Below are 18442 nucleotides of genomic sequence, written 5' to 3'. Positions count from 1 at the left end.
TATTATGTGAATACCGATAATAGTATGTATAGAAAAATGGTAATAATATGTAAGACGAATGTAACACTTTTCATTTTATTTAATACCAAAAAAGAGTTGAATGTTTTTTTTTGCTGCTGATTTTTTTCTTTTTTCTTTTTTCTTTTTTCTTTTAAAATATTTGAATGTTTTAACGCAAATATCTCACAACTTCAGATCTTACCGCACATCAGCTCGTGACAAAAGTTTTGTTATTTAAAAAGTGTTGTTGTTCTTTTGTTGTCTGATTTACCCCGTAGAGCTGTGCTTGGTGTGTGGGTGTAGTAAATATAAATAAGGTCTGCGGCGTTGTTAACAAGTTAAAAAACAAGTTAAAAAACAAAGAGATCACGTTTTTTTTTAAAAAAAAATAAAAAAAAACATTGGCAAAATTAACAAGGGCTTTTAAAGTCGGCTTTGGCTATTCCCGCATTATTTCCTACGTAATAGACAACCTAATAATAAGAAATTCAAGCCTTTTCCTTTTTTCAAACTGTTAGTTCCTTTCTTTCTTTCTTTCTTTCTTCCTTCTCCACTCCCTGCTACTACTACTACCATATCCTTAATTCTTCGTAACAAAATAAGTCGTACCAAAGGGGCTGTTAATCTATTTAATTAAAACTTATAATACCAATAATAATGAAAGATCAGGAACAACAATCATGTGAAACCCAACAGAAAGTTAAAAAGAAAAAATTAATTAAATCATGTCTATATTGTAGAAAAAGAAAATTGAAATGTGACCGAAAATTACCCATGTGCAGTTCATGTAGTTCAAGAAATATAAGTGAATGTTTATATTTAAATGCTCACGGCGAAATAATTAATTATTCAGATTTAATTATCTCAGATCAAAGTGGGAAAATACAACATAATTGCAGCAATCATAATCCCAGCAATGTCACCACACTAGTCCCTAATAACAAAAATCACCAAAAAAGTGCACCAAATTTGACAACTACCGATCCGATACCTGAGAATCCCTTATTACGTGCCGAGTTTGGCGTTAATAAGCAAAATAGAATCATTTACTTTGGTCCAACCTCCATCAGATGTATCTTCATCCAAAAACAGAATAACAACAGCATACCTTATTTGGTTAAAATGTTTAAAGAATTTAAAAGATTTAGAAAAAAAGAAAAAATATGTTCGAATTTTACCAATTTAACAGAACTAAGTTCTATTAATGCCCCCTACGAGTACGATGAATATATAATAAGAAATCGTAGTTTAAACACAATTATTTCCACCATTGTTAAAATATTACCAGATTCATTCACATTTATAGAAAATATCAAGTTTTCCTTCAAAACTATCCTACAAAACTACTTCCAAATATTAGATAAAAATATTGTCATGAGCTACATTTCAAAATATGTTGAGATCGACAAGGACAAAGGAAAGATTGTGGATTTAAAGTATATGGATAAAATGAACTATTACCCCATTGGCATTCTGCTATTACTATTTTCCTTTGTATATTATGATAGTGGTGTTCCATTGCCAATCATTCACTTTTTTATTCTGCTAGAAGGTAGTTCTACAAGTAAGTCTTTGTCCATTGAAAAAACTCAATTTTTACTACTCAAGTTGATTTATAGATTTTTTAATGGAATGACTGGCGGTGATTTCAGCCATATGGAGCTTTCGGTCGGTAATTTATGTAACACCTGTATTGCTTTGGGTTTCCATAGAGATTTTTCTAAAATTTACTCCACCAAAATATTGGAAAAAATTGGTGGGATTGCGATTGTGGAAAATATTTGGTATTGGTGTTTATATTTCGATGCTATTACCAGTTTTGAAATTGGTAAACCCTTATTAATTTCAATTAATACATATTTTAATGAAGATTTGTTACTTTCATCACAAACACATGGCAACAAACCGAGATTTGTCCTTTTGAAAAAATTTATTCATCTATGCAGATCGATTATGACAGATGTGTTAAAACCCACGGGTATTCCAGATTTAGCAGGACATACACTAAAAATATGGCATTTCATACAAAATAACTTTCAGCTTTTAGTTAACTATATTGATGAAAGATATTCCTTAAAGATAGACCTATTTGATTATTTATTGTTGAATCATCTGGTGAAGAAATATATAACTTTGGCATTTTTGGATAGGGTTTGTTTACATAACAATTCGTTAGAAGTAGAAAATGATATTCTTAGGGCCTCTATTATAGGTATGTTATTGAGTAAATGTCTAATAAACATATGTGTTGTACAGGAAAATATTGAAAAATTGTACAGGCCACTTGCTGCTAAAAATAAATTGTATTTATTGTACGGATTAAGTATAGATTCCCTGTTATACATTAGAGTCACGTTACTGTTTGTCATATTAAGTGAAAAATGTGAGCAAAACAAATTGAACAATATTACTTTTATTGATGATAAAGTAGTGGAAGAGGAATTATCAACATTTAAATTGGATCGTTTAAAAGACGATAAATATAAGTCCATGCCGATATCCTCGAGAACCATATTTAGTATAATGTATTATTTGATCGAAAAAAATAGAATTCTTCAAACTGAAGTTTGTCAACAACTATCGAAATACTATCTGCATTTTATCATGCACAAGGCTTTTGAGAAAATGACTAGAACCTTTTTCAGCAATTATTATCCAGAACTAAATCCTATTTATAGAATGAGGATGTTTGATGACGAACATGAAACTGTCATTCGAAGCAACCATTCCGCCGTTAAAACGGGTCATAATGATGATTCCACAGCTTTTAACGATAAATCTTTTGTTATTAAGAAAAAATCCGATCCCAATAATTCAGGACAGAGTGCAACAAGTCCTACACCATGTATGTTGTCTGATTATAATGTAAACGTTGACAAACAATATACTATTAAAAATAATGATGTTATTAAAAGTAGAGACGTGAATTACAATGCGCTTATCACTGGCACAAGCATTATCAATAGAAATAATTACAATCAAAGCCGACTATTGGACAATGAAATTTACAAATATTTCCATTGTAGCGAAACTGAATTTTTTCAGTTATTGAATGATGACTTGGAAAATATTGTTCCAACATGAAACAGGGAAGAGTGGGTACGTGTTACACATTTGTATTTTTGCCCTATATTACCTTTTAATCGTTTGATTTATTTGTGAATGCTGAAAAGAAGAAGGTGGGGGAGGTTTTCCTTTATAGATTTCCTTTAACTTTAAAATTGTCTATTATAAGAATGGAAAATTGAGGTGATTAAATGAAAGGCCAAACGTTGTAGAGAAAAGAAAGACAACAAACCTATTTTGTTTAAAAATATCGATGCAATTATACTATTGGATTTGAAGAAGTTTGAAGTTTAAAGTAAAATAAAATAAAATAAAGTCTAATTGATAAGTGGTCTTGTTTTGAATTCAGTAAAATATGATCTTACTGACTTTTTTTTTTATTTTTTTTTTTTTTTTCTTCTTTTTTTCGTACTTGGATCAATGTAGTAATTTAGACATCTATACATCACATATAACCGGGTATAATTTTAGGTAAATCAACGTACATCGTATCCTTTAATTCACTTTTCCTTTCTCATTTTTTTTTTTTTTTTTTTTTTTTTTATTTTTTTGTTATTTTGGTACTTCTTATAATGTTATACTGCAATTCAATTTGTTAAAAGATTTATTGTGAATTATATTAAACCCTAACAGCAAGTTTTTTAATCCAAAGAAGAAGAAGAAAAAAAAAGAAAAGAAAATATGATAAATTGTGACATCAGGTTTCTTATTTAAAAATTATCATAAGAATACACACATAAATGATATCAAATAACAAAAATCAGTCTTCATCTATCAAAAAAAAGAGAAGAAAACTGATTAAGTCGTGTTTATATTGTAGGACAAAGAAATTGAAATGTGATAGAAAAAAACCCAAGTGTAGTTCATGTATTTCTAGAAACTTGACTGAGTGTTTATATCTAGATAAGAATAAATCTGTATCCAATCATTCTATCGTTCAAATAAAAGAGGATTTAATACCACAGCAATCAGTGAATACAACAGCTTCCTTTAACAATACTACTAGTGGATCAAATTCCTATTTGTCTTCTAGTAACTTTAATAAAAAACAAAATAAACAAGAGGAACCTAATCCAGACACATTATGTACAAAAAGCATTGGAAATTCTTTTCCCGATACGACAACTATAATGGACAGCAATCACAAGAATCCGTTGTATATATTGGAATGCATTAGTGCCAAAAAAACCAGGGTCATGTATTATGGACCGACTTCGGTAAGAAGCATTTTAACTAATATGTGTTTTACTACCTTCCCACCTTTCTTTAAAGTTGTGAAGGAGTTTAAGAGATTTAGGAAAAGCGAAAAGTCAAAAACAAATTTTACAATGATGAAAGAATTACTTTCACTTGATGCTGATCGGCATGGCACAGTTTTCCAGGAGATTGTGGAAATTTTACCTGACTTTAATACTTTTAGAACATGTGTTGAATACTATTTCGATACATTATATTATAAATTCTTTCCTATTTTGCATAAAAAAGTTGTTTTGCAATATTTGGACGCTGTATTAATTACAGACAAAGAAAAAAATAAAATTTTGGGATTTAATCATCCTGATAGAAGAAACTATTATCCAGCCGCCATACTTTTGTCTTTATTTTCCATTACCCATTATTCTACAGATATTCCCGATATTTTATTTAAGTGGTTTGTTTACTTGGAAGGTTGTTCCACAACTAAGTCTTTAACATTTGAGAGGGCCCAGTTTTTATTATTAGAAGTCACCTATAGATTGTATAATGGTTTTACAGGTGGCGATCTCACTCATCTTGAAATATCGGTTGCTAGTTTATGCAAGACTTCCATGTCCTTGGGACTTTATAGGAATTATACAAAGTTTTACCCACAAGAAACTCTAGATAAAATTGGTGGGATTGAAATTGTTAATAATATCTGGTACTGAACTCTATATTATGACATCTTAATTAGTTTTGAAACTGGAAAGGGCTTAATAGTCGGTGATAAAATGTGCGATGATGAACTACTATTGAAAAACGAAGAGTGTTCAAGAAACACCATACTTTTAAAGAAATACATTTTATTATGCAGAAGTATTTTAATTGATGTGTTAAAACCAAAAGGAATGCCTAATTTGTCACAGCATATGTTGAAGATAAGTGATTTTTTGGACGAGAATTTTTTGAAACTATCTAATTATATGGATGAGGTTAAATGCAATATTGTTGAACCATTTGACTATTTGTTAATTGTGCCTGTGCTTGATAAATTTTTAACCTTTGCTTATTTTCAGTGCTATGTTTTCGATAACAAATCGGTGCAAATCGAAAATGATATTGTCAGGTGTTCTTTAATATTGATTGGTATAAGCGCATGTTTTATTAATATGTGTTTAAAATACGAACAAAATCATATCAAACCTGTTGTATGTGAGGCTAAATCAAATATAGTTTTGGGTGAGGGTTTGAAAAGTATTGCGGGTATGAGGTCAAAACTTCTCCTTTTCCATTTACTTAGGAGATGTGAGCATGATAGATTGGATTCATACAAAATGGCAAATGTTACTGATTTGCATGTACAACAAGAAATTGATAGTTTTGAGCTTGCTACAATAACGTGTAAAACAACAAAAGAATTGTCGACGAGAACCATATTCAATTTGTTTTGCTCCGCTTCTGAAAAGTTATTGAAATATGAGATCAGTACTTTACAACAATTAACTACCATGCATATACACTTTACGTATCAAATTATTTTGGAGAAAATCGTTGTAACTTTTTTGGTAACAAATTATAGATATTTAACGTTACTAAACAATCATAATAACAGTTTAACCACATTTGCTTTTAATATAGCTAAAAATGATAAAAAAATTAACATTTTAAGTGATGGAGCTGGATATTCTGAAGAAGCGGGTCAAACAATTGTAGACACTAATGATAATAAAGTATCGCCAACATTGCCGTTCTCACATATTTCTAATGACACTGTATTTGATGAACAATTCTATCAATATTTCAACTGTTCTGAAACTGAATTTTTTGATTTATTAAACAGCGATCTAAAAGGCATACTTCCGGAGTAACCTAAGGATTATATGGCCATTTTAATGTTTATGAAAATCTTAAAACTTGTAAAATGTTAGCGAAAAGGCGGCGGATAGCGGGCATTTCGGTTTATTAAAAAGGACAAAAAAAAAAAAAAAAAGGTTTTGCACGTGACTTGTACTACACATTTTAACAATATAATTTATTATTTCTAATTTACTAACAAAAAAAAACCCATATATATTTATATTTATATTTATATTTATATATATATTTTTTTTTTGTCCCTGATAAATTACTATTATCGAAAGATAAATTCGTCTATGATTTTTCATACGCCACACATCGAAAAACACACCCTCTTCCTTTCCATAAAAAAGAGAAAGATTTTAAACTTTTGAATCATGAACACCCATAGTAATGACCTAACAACGGACAATTATTCCCTCCCAACTGAACAAAACTTTACACAACAGGAGCCCCCTGAGAAAAAAAGGAAACGAAATAAACAAATTAAATCCTGTTTGGAATGTAGGAAAAGGAAATTGAGATGTGATAGAAAAATCCCAAAATGCAGTTCTTGCATCTCAAGGAATTTGACAGAATGTTTATATGTAAATCATGAAAATCATATAGTGAACTATGTTACAGGCGAGTCCTTGGGAAAGTTGCAAAATAATGGTATTGTTACCATCAATAGTAGTCCTGAGGGAACAAGCAACACCGCTGTAGCTAATAATGACGAAATTGATGACAAATCAAAAAATCAAGATCACAATTGTAATAAAAAACATGAAAATAATAACACGCTGTTAAAACCCGAATATAACAAAAATGATACTAGTGCTGAGGAGGAAAATCCTATATTAAAGTTAGAGACTGCGGTTTTTAAAAATAACAGAATAATTTATTTTGGGGCGACTTCAATTAGATGTTTTTCATCGCTATCTTCGGAAAATAATTTCCCCTTTTTGGTAAAAATCTTGAAAGAGTTGAAAAAGATTAGAAAATATGAAAAAGTAGGATCCAATTATTCAACTTTGAAAGAGTTGGTTATTCTGGATAACAATCAAGAAGGGACCGTATTTGAGGAAATAATTGAACTTTTGCCAGATTATAATACTTTTAAAACATGCGTCGAATTTTTTTTCAGAACAGTTTACCACGAATATTTCCCTGTTACCAACGAAAATGTGATTAAAAAACAGTTGAGCACATTGATAAAATATGATCCCCGCACAAACAAAATTACTGGCTTTATACATCCGGGGAAAAGGAACTATTATGCTGTTGCGATTTTGATCATTTTATTTTCTCTTGTTTATTATACAAGTGGTGCACCGGATGCAATTTTAAAGTTATTTGTTCTATTGGACGGCTGTTCCACAAGTAAGTCCTTGACATTAGAAAAGGCTCAGTTATTAGTATTTAGAACTATTTTCAGAGTGTATCATGGTTTTACGGGAGGTGATTTTTCCCATTTACTAAATTTAGTGGGTAATTTGTGTAGCACTTGCATTTCCTTGGGGCTACATCGAAATTATCGTAAGATATACCATCAGTCTGAAATTGATAGAATTGGTGGGATCGAAGTGTTGGATCAGATTTGGTATTGGGCTTTGTATTTTGATGTTATGGTTAGTTTCCAAGTGGGTAAAGCGTTGTTTATTTCTAGAGATCTTTATGATCATAATGTCTTATTGAAAAGCATCAATATTCATGACAATGAGATGAACAGAAAAGAACTAATAATGAAAAAATTTATTATAATTAGCAGAGAAATAATAATCGATCTTTTCAAGCCAACTGGCAAACCATCTTTGGCATTGCATAAATTGAGAATATGTGAATTTTTAGACACGTATTTTCAACCGTTGAACTATTATTCGAATCCGGAACTATCTTTGAAACATGTTGCTAAAATTAACAATAATTATGATATTTTTGATTATTTGTTTGTTGGGAATTTGGTCGCAAAATATGCTGGACTTTCTTGTTTAGAAAAACTTGTTTACAATAACACTGGAAATGAGGTCGAAAACGATATTATAAGGTCTTCTTTAATTTTATATGAACTTGGGCCTTGCTTAGTCTCGATATGTTTAAAACGAGAAAAACAGCTTGATTATATAAGGCCGTCCTTTTGTTCATCCAAATCATATATAATTCTATCTTTTGGCATATCGAAGCTATGTTCGATTGGGATAACATATCTTTACTTTTTCTTCAATGAAAAATGTGAATATAATAAGCAAAACGGTGCAAATATTCCCACAGATGAGGAAGTTAGAGAAGAAATAAAAAATTTTAAGGTAGATTTATTAGGAAGTACTGATAAAAATAGGAATTTCAAAACCTTATCACCAAGGGCTATTTTCAATATTATTTGTGAATATTTTGAAAAATGGTGGCCGTATGAAACAGAAGCTTTACAGCAATTGACTAGGTTTTACTTGCAATTTATATATAAGAAGATTTTTGAAAAAGTTACAATGTCATACCTAGCCAATAGTTATAAAGAATTGACCGTAATTGGAAACAAGCCCACTCTTTTAACTGGATATGCAATTGACATACCAAATAACATAAGGAGAATTAAAATTTTGACGAGAAAAGACGCGGGGGAAGTAAATGACGAACAAAAAACTAATGATAAAGATAAAACTACTGTGGTGGGCAATATTGATACTAACAGTAGCGCCGACAGTGACACACCAAATACAGGCAGCGCCGTAACATCCTTATTAGATGGACAAGATCTAAGTTTCGATTACACATCATCAAAGGCGGCCTCTTTGGACACTGGTTTGGATCATGAAATTTATAGATATTTCAATTGCTCTGAAAATGAGTTCTTTGACTTACTAAACCAAGACCTAGAAAATTTTAAGCCTTCTACATAGCTTGCGTATTTCCCCCCGCCCTTCCATTTTTATAAAAATTTTTTTTTTTTTTTTTTATTATCTGTACATAGAATAATAGTTAATTTTCTAGATATTTAAATTGGAAAGAGAAAATAGCCCATCTCTATTAAAAACAAATAAAAACTTATATCTATATATAAATGTAAATAATAGGTACCTATACAATTAATCCATTACTTCGTTCATGGCATATAGTTTAGTCCATTCTTTTGCTGTTTTAATAGCCTGTGGTTCATTTTTAATCCATTCTTCAGCAACATCGTTAGCTAAAGGATCATTAGGATTAGGCGTAGCCAATAAAGCCTGAATACTCAATAATATTGTTCTAATTTGCAATGCAGGACTCCAGTTATTTTTTAAAACATCTAAACAAATACGACCTAGCCTATCAATATTTGGGTGATAAATTTTGGTTAAGAAACGTACCTTTGGTGGTTCCATTGGATATTCGTCTGGTAAAAATAATTCCAATTTAAAAATACCATTTTCATATGGTGATTGTATTGGCCCCCTCATTTTCACCTGAAAGTAACGTAAATTATCTTCATTTGGTGTTGCTTGGATTCCTGGTACAGGATCACTAACCAATCTTTCAGTTTCTTTAATAATTCTCTTTGGTAAGGCAGACATATTTTTTTTTAATTTTTCTTGTACCTTCTCCTTAAAATCGCAAACGTTTCAAAAGAAAAAAGATTCAGTTATAATGATATAACAACAGGTAGAGTAACTATAAATTGTTAAGGTTATATAAAATTTAAAACAGATCAAAAAGCAAGAAAAAAAAAAAAAAAAAAAAAAAAATTAAAATATATGAAATTTACCCTGACATTTTTGTGTAAAAGAAAAAAAAAAAAAATTGATTTAAGTTACCCGAATACATTGTACATTGTTGTATTTCAATGAAAAGTAAGAAAAAAAAATGATATTCGATGTCAGTGACACATTTTTCATTTTTCTTTTTATAGGCAAAGAATAAAAATATAAAAAAAAAAAACTATGTAAATTTATTACCAATTTAGGTTGCAAACACTCAGCAACTGAAAAGAATGCCAAATAGATGAATAAAGTGGACAATTTTATATTATAAAAAATATAACTATACAAATAAATAAGCAAATATTTAATTGATTTATTGATATCTTCTCTATCTTTATCCTTTTTATTCCCATTTTTTTTGATAGGAAAAAAAAAATAATAATAATAATAATAAAACACAAAACCATTCAATAAACTAGGAAATCAAAAACAAAACTCTACAAAAAGGAAAAAAAAAAAAAAAGAAAAAAAAAAAAATTTATATATATATATATATATATATATAAAGTTAGCTGTAAATTCAAAATGAAGCAAAAAGATGGATATGAAAAAAAATAATTCTAAAAATTAAATTAAAACAAAATCATTTTGCCTCGTATTAATATAACAACTAAGCATTAACCTTTTCTCAAAATTTATCCCTTTAGGCAGCAGCATTGGCTTGTTCCTTAGAGAAATTTTCATAGGCAGCTTTAGCGTCAGCAAATTGCTTTTCAAAAAACCCTTCATCTTGCAACAGTTGATGAACTTCCTGGTATGGCAATTCCAATAACATACCAGTAATTTTACCTGCGGCAGCCTCATTGCCACTGGTTTTCTTGGAAACCTTTTCATACAACTGTTCACCAATGATTTGCTTTGTTGGTTGTGGCATCATAAAATCATTTCTTGGTGGAAAACCTTGTTGGGGAGCTGGAACACCGTATGACATTTGTTTGTTCATCATCTGAGGGTGTTGCATAAATCTGCCAGCCATTTGAGGTGGAACAGGACCATTGGCACCTGGATAAATATTATACATAACTGGAGCTACACCCCCAAATTGGGCTGGCATACCAGCTGGTGGAAAGAATCTCATGTTGTTTTTAGCCTGGAATTCTTGAGCCAATTTGGAACGTCTTTCATCTTTTCTTTGAGCAATGGCAACATACAATGGCTTGTCAGCAACAATTCTCTGAGACATTTCAGCAATGGCTCTGTTGGCTTCTTCTGGAGTTTCAAAACAAACAAAACCGAACCCTTTAGAATTACCGTTTTCATCTCTCATAAGTTTGGTAGAAGTGATGGTACCATATGGAGAAAACAATTCAACCAACTTTTCATCATCAATGGAATCAGCCAAGTTCTTAACAAACAAGTTGACAGATCTGTATTTAGCCATCTTTTCGGCCTTAGCTAGCTCGTATTGCTTTCTCAATTCTTGAGAACGTTCGTATCTCTTTTGAGCACGACCAACAAACAACTTCAAGCCATGGAATTCGTTTCCATTCAATTCATCAACAGCCTTTGCAGCATCCTCATGATTTTCAAAGTTGACAAACCCAAATCCCTTGTTTCTGTGTTCGCCATCTTCGGCCAAAACAATCGAAGTGGTCTTACCAAATTTTTCAAATAATTTAGTAAATTCATCCAGAGTAACGTCTTGTTGGATGTTTTTGATATACAAGTTGGTGAAATTAGTTTTCAATTCTTCCAATTTAGTTTGACGTTCTTTTCTAGAGACGTGAGGACCAACAAAAACTTCTCTGCCATTTAACAACATACCGTTGATAGCTTCAATAGCATCTTTGGCATCGCTTTCTTCTTTGAAGTGCACAAAACCAAACCCTCTCGAATTACCATTTTCATCGGTGGAAATCTTGCAAGATAAAATATCACCAAAAGCAGAGAAAGTATCAAACAAGGCCCTATTGTCGATAGCTGGGTCCAAATTCTTGATGAAAATATTACCAGCACCTCTCTTTCTCAAAGATGGATCACGTTGAACCCACATAATACGACATGGACGACCATTAATTGGAGCGTAGTTCAATTGTTCAATGGCACGTTTACCCGATTCGTAATCCTGAAAGTTAACATAAGCATAACCCAAGGAGTTCTTGGAAATAGCATCACGGCACACACGGATGGAAGAAACTGGACCAACTGGAGAGAAAATATCGTATAAAACAGCTTCAGTTACAGATGGGTCCAATTCACCAACATATAAAGAAGCTGGGTTAGTTAGCATATCATTGGAATCTTCAGAAGTAGTAGTTGGGGCGGTTTCGCTACCGTTATTAATGGACAATTTTTCCAATTGTTCAACGGTTTTATCAGTAAGATCAGAAGTAGTGGACATGTTTGTTACTCTTTTTTTCTTTTTTTTTTTTTTTTTTTTTCCTTTTTTTTTTTTGTTTGTTTGTTTTGATTTGTATTCCTAAACTGTTAAAAAAATGTGTTTTTATTCTATTACAATTTTTTTTTTTTTTTTTTAGTTTTTTATTTTTTTTTTAATTTTTTTAGATGATATAAGATCAATAGGAATCGATGCTTATATAGATTATAAAAATACTATTAGAAGGTTAGTTCTTTTTCTTTTTATTTTTAAATTTTTTAATTTTTTTTTTTTTTTTTTTTTCTTTTGCTTTTTTTCTTAGTTATAACCAAAAAGTTATAATCAAAAAGGAAAAAGAGAGAAAAGATGTGTGGTAAATAGAAGAAGTTATTTGTTTATAAGTAATGGTTAAAAAGCTAAGTTGAAATATTTTAGCTAAATATGAATGCAACAAGCCATCGAAATCCACCCAAAGAACAAAAGTTGCTTTTTCTTTTTCTTCTCTCTAAAAAAAAAATTTTTTGAGAATAAAAAGCGAAAAGAAAAGAAAAGAAAAGAAAAAAAAAAAAAAAAACTCTCTCTCTCCTTTTTTTTTTTCTCTTTTGTTTTCTGTCTGTTGTTTACTCGCCGCTTGCCTACCGCATTTCCATTGCTCACCACCCCCTGATAAAAGTCACAGAGGCAACTTTTGCCACTTTCCTCGTGTAATCCATCCAAGCCGTCAAAACGCATAAAAAAAAACGTGACCATGTGGATTTATCATAAAAATTGTTCATTTTTGCAAGAAAAATAAATAAAAAGAAAAATAAATAAAAAGAAAAAAAAAAAAAAAAAAAAAAAAAAAAAAAGGGGAAATGTTATATATTACAACATCAACTAATGCACAGGTTTCTGTCTGTCTATCCCTTTGTGGAACATTACACAAAAAAAAATATATATATATATATATATATACCACGCTCATACATAATCTCTCTATTAATACTATTTGGATTCTGCTGCTTTGATCTTTTGATACATTCCAAACAATTGTTGACTTTTTACAGAAGCAGGCCAAAACTTGGTTGCGTAATTCCACAAGCATCTCTTATATTCTTCATTGCCATTGCTATTTGCTTTGATATGGTCTCCAACTGTTAACAACTCTTTTTTTAAAACATGAGCCCACTCTTTGCGATCTAAACCCTTTCCACCCTTTTGTAATCTGAGTAAAGATGGTCTTACAAAACTCATGGTTAGTGAAATCTTATCTGGTAGATCCTTCGAGTTACTATGCAAACTTTTGCCCCTTTTCTTTGCATTTTTGTTCAAAGTAACGTTAGAAACATTGTTGCTCGTAGCAGTAACAGCCGTATTCATCGGTATTTTCTTTTTATTTTTTGTAACCCCATTCAATGATGTATTACCGTTACTACTTAAAGAAGACAATGATATTGCGCCATTCCCAGTTTGTCCAACATTTTTAGTACCAGAACCATTGCCATGATCCCCAATAGTATTAGCTAGTTTTGGATCTAAAGCACTTGCTTCTTCCCTTAGTACAGTAAACAAATAATCTATTCTTCTATTTAAATGAACGCCAGTAGGAACCTTTTTAGTGTTACCATTAATGCTATTGGGTTTATGTGTGTTATCCATTGGTGATTGCAAATTTTGTTCTATTTGCACTGCGTTACTATCACTACTACTAACAGATAAAGGCGTTGTTTCTTTTTTCTCTATATCAGCCCTAGGTCCCTTGGGGAAGTTAAACTCAGGTTTTGAAGTCCCACTCACAACACCTGAAAACGTGGCATTTTCTTTGTTGCTGTTGTTATTACTAGTGTTACTATTACTCTTGGAACTGTTTGGTGTTGTACTGGATTCATTTAAAAAGAATTTTTGTGTCAAACCTAAAAATGGATCGTCTCTAATCCGTGACCAGGATCCATAACCATATTTATCAACCCCAACTAATAACCTAGCATCATCAACATCAGTCCAGGTGCAATTCCAAGTAGTAACTTGTTTAGGGAATCTTTTGATAAATCTAAATTTCAACGGATCTTGCAAATAATATTTAGCTAAAAAATCATGCAAAAATAACATTTCCTGTGGCCTTTTCAATACAGTCTCTGCATTAAATCCTTTACAACCATAAAATTCAAACAAAATGGCCTTTTTCTCCTTTCTTTTACTACTTAATTTGGTAACCGGGTTCCCCAACTTGCTAACATCTTTACCAGCTTTCAATTTTTCATTATAAATAACCACATCTTCCTCCAATTTCTTAATAACATTTTTCCTTCTTTTTTCTTCACTGGCCAGTTCTTCTTTTGCAACATCTATAAATTCTTCATAAACCTCTTCATACTTGGAAACCTTTTTTTCTGGCAATGAACCATCGCTGATCAAATCATCTATTCTCTCCTTGTCCAAAATCCCATATTTAAGAATGGCCTTGTACAATGCTCTAACTTCTCTTTCTCCAAGCACATTCATACTATCCATTCTGCGACGTCTACGCCCACTAATACTGCTTGTATCGTTATCTGTGCCATCGGCATCAGCATCATTGCCATTCCCATATCCGTTAACCGAATTTTTTATTTTGTTCAAGGCAGCACTTCTTCTTTGAGCCATATCCATCTGCTCTTTGACATAAAGCTCATCATTTCTTCTTTTTTCCTCATCTTTTAATTTTTTCAATTCTTCTTCGGGAATAATATCATCCCAATCAACATCAGCTTTATAATCTGTGACTTCAAATTGTTTCAAAAACTCTTCACCACCCAAGTGTGACTCACCCAAGTCAGGAGTAGTAACATGATCTTCCGCATGATTCAACACTTCATCCAAATTCAAATCTTCCAATTTCTTTTGATTTTCGTTGGCTTTAAACATATTTCCAGCTCCAAATTTTAAAATTTCACTCAATTCACCAGCACTCGGTTCATTTTTGTTGTTCTTACTAATCCCGCTGCCGCTTTTGCCGGAATGCTGATCAGTAATACCCAAAGATATAATAGCATATTCTAAAATCATTTTCTTTCTGGCCCTTTCTAAAACTTCCTCCTCCACAGTGTCCTTAGAAACAAACCTGTAAACCATAACATGATTCTTTTGTCCAATACGATGCGCCCTAGCCATAGCCTGCAAATCTGCCTGAGGATTCCAGTCAGAATCAAAAATAATAACAGTATCAGCAGTCATTAAATTAATACCCAATCCACCAGCCCTTGTGCTTAATAAAAACACAAAATCGTTGGAATCAGGTGCGTTAAAATGATCAATAGCAATCCGACGTTGTTGAGAGGGAACAGTACCATCTAATCGTTGGAAATTTATACCCTTAATACTCAAATAATCTCCAAGTATGTCTAGCATTCTAACCATCTGCGAAAATACTAAAACCCGATGTCCATCTTTTTTCAGTCTAGTTAATAATTTATCCAAAAGAACCATCTTACCACTGCTCATAATCAACCCACGCAAAATATTTTCTCGGGTCTTTTTACCCTCCCCAAATTTTGTTAGGACCAAATCTTCAGCATTATCAAACAAGTATGGGTGATTGGATGTCTTTTTCAACTCGTTCATAATGTTTAGTAATGAAAAATGGCCGCCTTTACCTCCTTGCTGCAATGCTGCATAATTTTTGGTTAAAATATTCTTGTAATAATCAGTTTGCAAATCAGATAGCTCTACTCTTAAAATACGCTCAGTTTTGGAAGGTAGTGATTTTTCAACGTCTTTTTTCAACCTCCTCAATATAAAGGGCTGGATTTGCTTCTGTAAATCATGAATGTATTCTTCTTGTTCTCTATCTTGCTTTTCAAAATCAATTTCTAAATCAATATTAAATTTACCTGGCATCAAAAAATTCACTAATGCATTTAACTCCTTAATGTTGTTCTGCAACGGTGTCCCAGTAATTAGCAATTTATTATTCACTTTGAAACTATTTAATGCTTCGTACAAGGAACTTTCACTATTTTTCAATCGATGTGCTTCATCAACCGCCAAATACTGCCATTTGATCAATCCTAAAGATGATCTGTCCTTCAAAATATATTCATAAGTTGTGACCAAAACATTAAATTTAATGTGTTTCTTGCCCTTAGCCTCTCGGTTAGTGTAAAACTCATAATCTCTAATGGTTTCTCTGGATTTGTTATTACCCATATAATAAATACAGTTCAAATCAGGCGCCCATTTCTCAAAAGTTTCTTGCCATGCAGGTAACGTCGATAATGGAACCACGATTAGATGAGGTCCATTTTGTCTTCTGGCATAGATTAGCCATGATATGAAACAAACGGTCTGCACAGTTTTTCCAAGTCCCATTTCATCAGCCAAAATACCATTTTCATTCTTGGACCATAAAAACGCCATCCAATTAACACCAGTCAATTGAAAATCTCTTAACTCGCCACCTTTGATAAATTTAGGTTGAACATTTAATTTCTCAAACCTTGGTCTGCTGCTGTTAAAATTACTGGAATATTGTGGCAAAATCTTGGACTGCAATCTCTGCTGAAACTGTTTCACTTCTTCTGGACTAATTTCCGCAATCTCCGTCGCAGATTCCCAAGTAGCTTCGTCATAATTTAAACGGCGCCATTTAACCAAATATTCCAAATTTTCGGTACCATAGTCATCTTCAACCCTGGCACTGTCAATAATTCTCTCTGAACATTTGAATTGATCAAATTCGTCTATCCTTCGTTCATTTTCCAAATCCATAATTTCTAAATCTTCTTTTGTGGTATATGGATCATGTCTGAACTGATAGTCCAATATTATAAATTGTTTAATGTAGTTATCCACCTTCTTAGCTCCTTTCAAACTTTCCAAAGTCTCGCTATTCTCCCAACTATTGTGCAAGTGAGATTTATCTTTCCACTTAATTAAGAAATCATAGCATTTTTTGCATGCTGAAATATCCGGTTCAGTTGTAGGTTCCGACACGTTGTCCTTTAATTTGTGACGGACAACTATATCAATGCTTGGACCATCTTCGGTACTTTTTTTGCCCTGAGTATTACTACCATTGGTGCCGTTATAGTAATAGCTGTCTTCGTAATCACTTTCTAGCCATTCTTCTTCGATTTCATCATCGTCATCAATTCTATAATTCACATTAGTCTTGCGTGTTCTTGTAGAAAATCTGGTCGGAACATGTTTCAAGCTTTCACTATCATTCTCATCCTCATCACTGTTATGTTGACTTTTTTGTTTCTTTGAGCGATTGCTAGCAAGTCTATTTCTACTTCCAAATTTGGTCCTGTTATAATTATTTGTCTTATTACGAGTTGAAGTGGCTCTTGTGGTCTTTCTCCTCTTTCGCTTCGATGACATACTATAACCTTCATCAAAATTGTCATCCACTACAAAATCGTCCATGCTATCTTCATTATTATCTTCATCGTCATTTTCATATGCATCATCGTAGTCACTAAGATCATCATTTTTTCTTTTACTAGTATTCCCACGTGTGCTTCTTCTTTTTCTGTTTGCTACACTTATAACATCATCATCATCATCATCCTCTACGTCGTCGTCCTCCTCGTCGCTAGTATTGTATGAAACGACGTGCTTGGAGGCCCTCGATGATCTTCTTAAACCGTATAATTCAGGATTCTCTAGAACTTCTGTGGATATATCTTTGAGACCCATGTTGTCTATTATTTTTTTATGCTTCCTTGTATTTATATGTAGTATCTCAATTTGAACGTATTGATAATCAAGCACTTGCTTGTTTGAATATTTTTATTATTATTATTTTTATTATTATTATTTTCTTTCTTTCTTTTTTTGTTATAATTTCTCTTGTAATATCGCGCGAATTGAGTATTTTGTTATATTCAATAATATTGTTTATTGCGCGTCTTTTTTAATACGGCAAACCAATTACAAAACTGAATTTAAATAATTTTTAGAAAAAAAAAAGAAAAAAAGGTTAAAATTACAAATTTCGTATTATTTTCAGCAAATTGGAAAAATAAAATAAAATATATGGCTCTAAAGCTAATTAATTATGTTGTATTAGGTTGAAATTCCAGAAAGTGATTAAATCTATGATGATAGGTACTTCAATTAAATACCAAAGTAATGATTTGATCAGATTTTATCTAATTCCTAATATTAACTGAGAAAACTTTGTATGGTATGTTATATTTTCCTAGTGATACCAAATTAAAAATAAAACAAAAATAAAATAAAAATAAGCAGGCAATTTAAAAGGTCCGTTATTCCCAGAGTAGAGCTTTAAAGGTAAAATAATGGGAGAAAAATAAAAGTAATGATAAAAGTTTTGGAAATATAATGG

At 31.5% G+C, this 18442-nt stretch overlaps 7 protein-coding genes across 7 annotated transcripts; 4 read left to right on the top strand and 3 right to left on the bottom strand.

Annotated features, from left to right (window-relative positions):
* Window positions 1–657: 657 nt before the first annotated feature.
* On the top strand, window positions 658–3084 carry SCDLUD_001666 (Zn(II)2Cys6 transcription factor; the record flags this gene model as incomplete). Its single annotated transcript, XM_046080487.1, has 1 exon — window positions 658–3084. One exon carries the CDS (start codon window positions 658–660, stop codon window positions 3082–3084), a length of 2427 nt encoding a protein of 808 aa, XP_045935815.1.
* A 722-nt stretch (window positions 3085–3806) lies between these two features.
* On the top strand, window positions 3807–4973 carry SCDLUD_001665 (uncharacterized protein; the record flags this gene model as incomplete). The annotated part of the gene is made up of 1 exon (XM_046080486.1): window positions 3807–4973. The coding sequence occupies one exon, from the start codon at window positions 3807–3809 to the stop codon at window positions 4971–4973; it is 1167 nt and encodes a 388-aa protein (XP_045935814.1).
* A 63-nt stretch (window positions 4974–5036) lies between these two features.
* Window positions 5037–6113, top strand: SCDLUD_001664 (uncharacterized protein; the record flags this gene model as incomplete). Its single annotated transcript, XM_046080485.1, has 1 exon — window positions 5037–6113. The coding sequence occupies one exon, from the start codon at window positions 5037–5039 to the stop codon at window positions 6111–6113; it is 1077 nt and encodes a 358-aa protein (XP_045935813.1).
* Window positions 6114–6479: 366 nt separating this feature from the next.
* SCDLUD_001663 (uncharacterized protein) lies at window positions 6480–8978 on the top strand (the record flags this gene model as incomplete). The annotated part of the gene is made up of 1 exon (XM_046080484.1): window positions 6480–8978. One exon carries the CDS (start codon window positions 6480–6482, stop codon window positions 8976–8978), a length of 2499 nt encoding a protein of 832 aa, XP_045935812.1.
* Window positions 8979–9164: 186 nt separating this feature from the next.
* UBC13 (E2 ubiquitin-conjugating protein UBC13) lies at window positions 9165–9629 on the bottom strand (the record flags this gene model as incomplete). The annotated part of the gene is made up of 1 exon (XM_046080483.1): window positions 9165–9629. One exon carries the CDS (start codon window positions 9627–9629, stop codon window positions 9165–9167), a length of 465 nt encoding a protein of 154 aa, XP_045935811.1.
* Window positions 9630–10458: 829 nt separating this feature from the next.
* Window positions 10459–12156, bottom strand: PAB1 (polyadenylate-binding protein; the record flags this gene model as incomplete). Its single annotated transcript, XM_046080482.1, has 1 exon — window positions 10459–12156. The coding sequence occupies one exon, from the start codon at window positions 12154–12156 to the stop codon at window positions 10459–10461; it is 1698 nt and encodes a 565-aa protein (XP_045935810.1).
* A 960-nt stretch (window positions 12157–13116) lies between these two features.
* Window positions 13117–17790, bottom strand: CHD1 (chromatin-remodeling ATPase CHD1; the record flags this gene model as incomplete). Its single annotated transcript, XM_046080481.1, has 1 exon — window positions 13117–17790. The coding sequence occupies one exon, from the start codon at window positions 17788–17790 to the stop codon at window positions 13117–13119; it is 4674 nt and encodes a 1557-aa protein (XP_045935809.1).
* Window positions 17791–18442: the final 652 nt, after the last annotated feature.

This window comes from Saccharomycodes ludwigii, chromosome II (genome assembly GCF_020623625.1).
Source record: "Saccharomycodes ludwigii strain NBRC 1722 chromosome II, whole genome shotgun sequence".
NCBI lineage: Eukaryota > Fungi > Ascomycota > Saccharomycetes > Saccharomycodales > Saccharomycodaceae > Saccharomycodes > Saccharomycodes ludwigii.
This window is presented reverse-complemented; position numbering and strand designations above follow the sequence as displayed.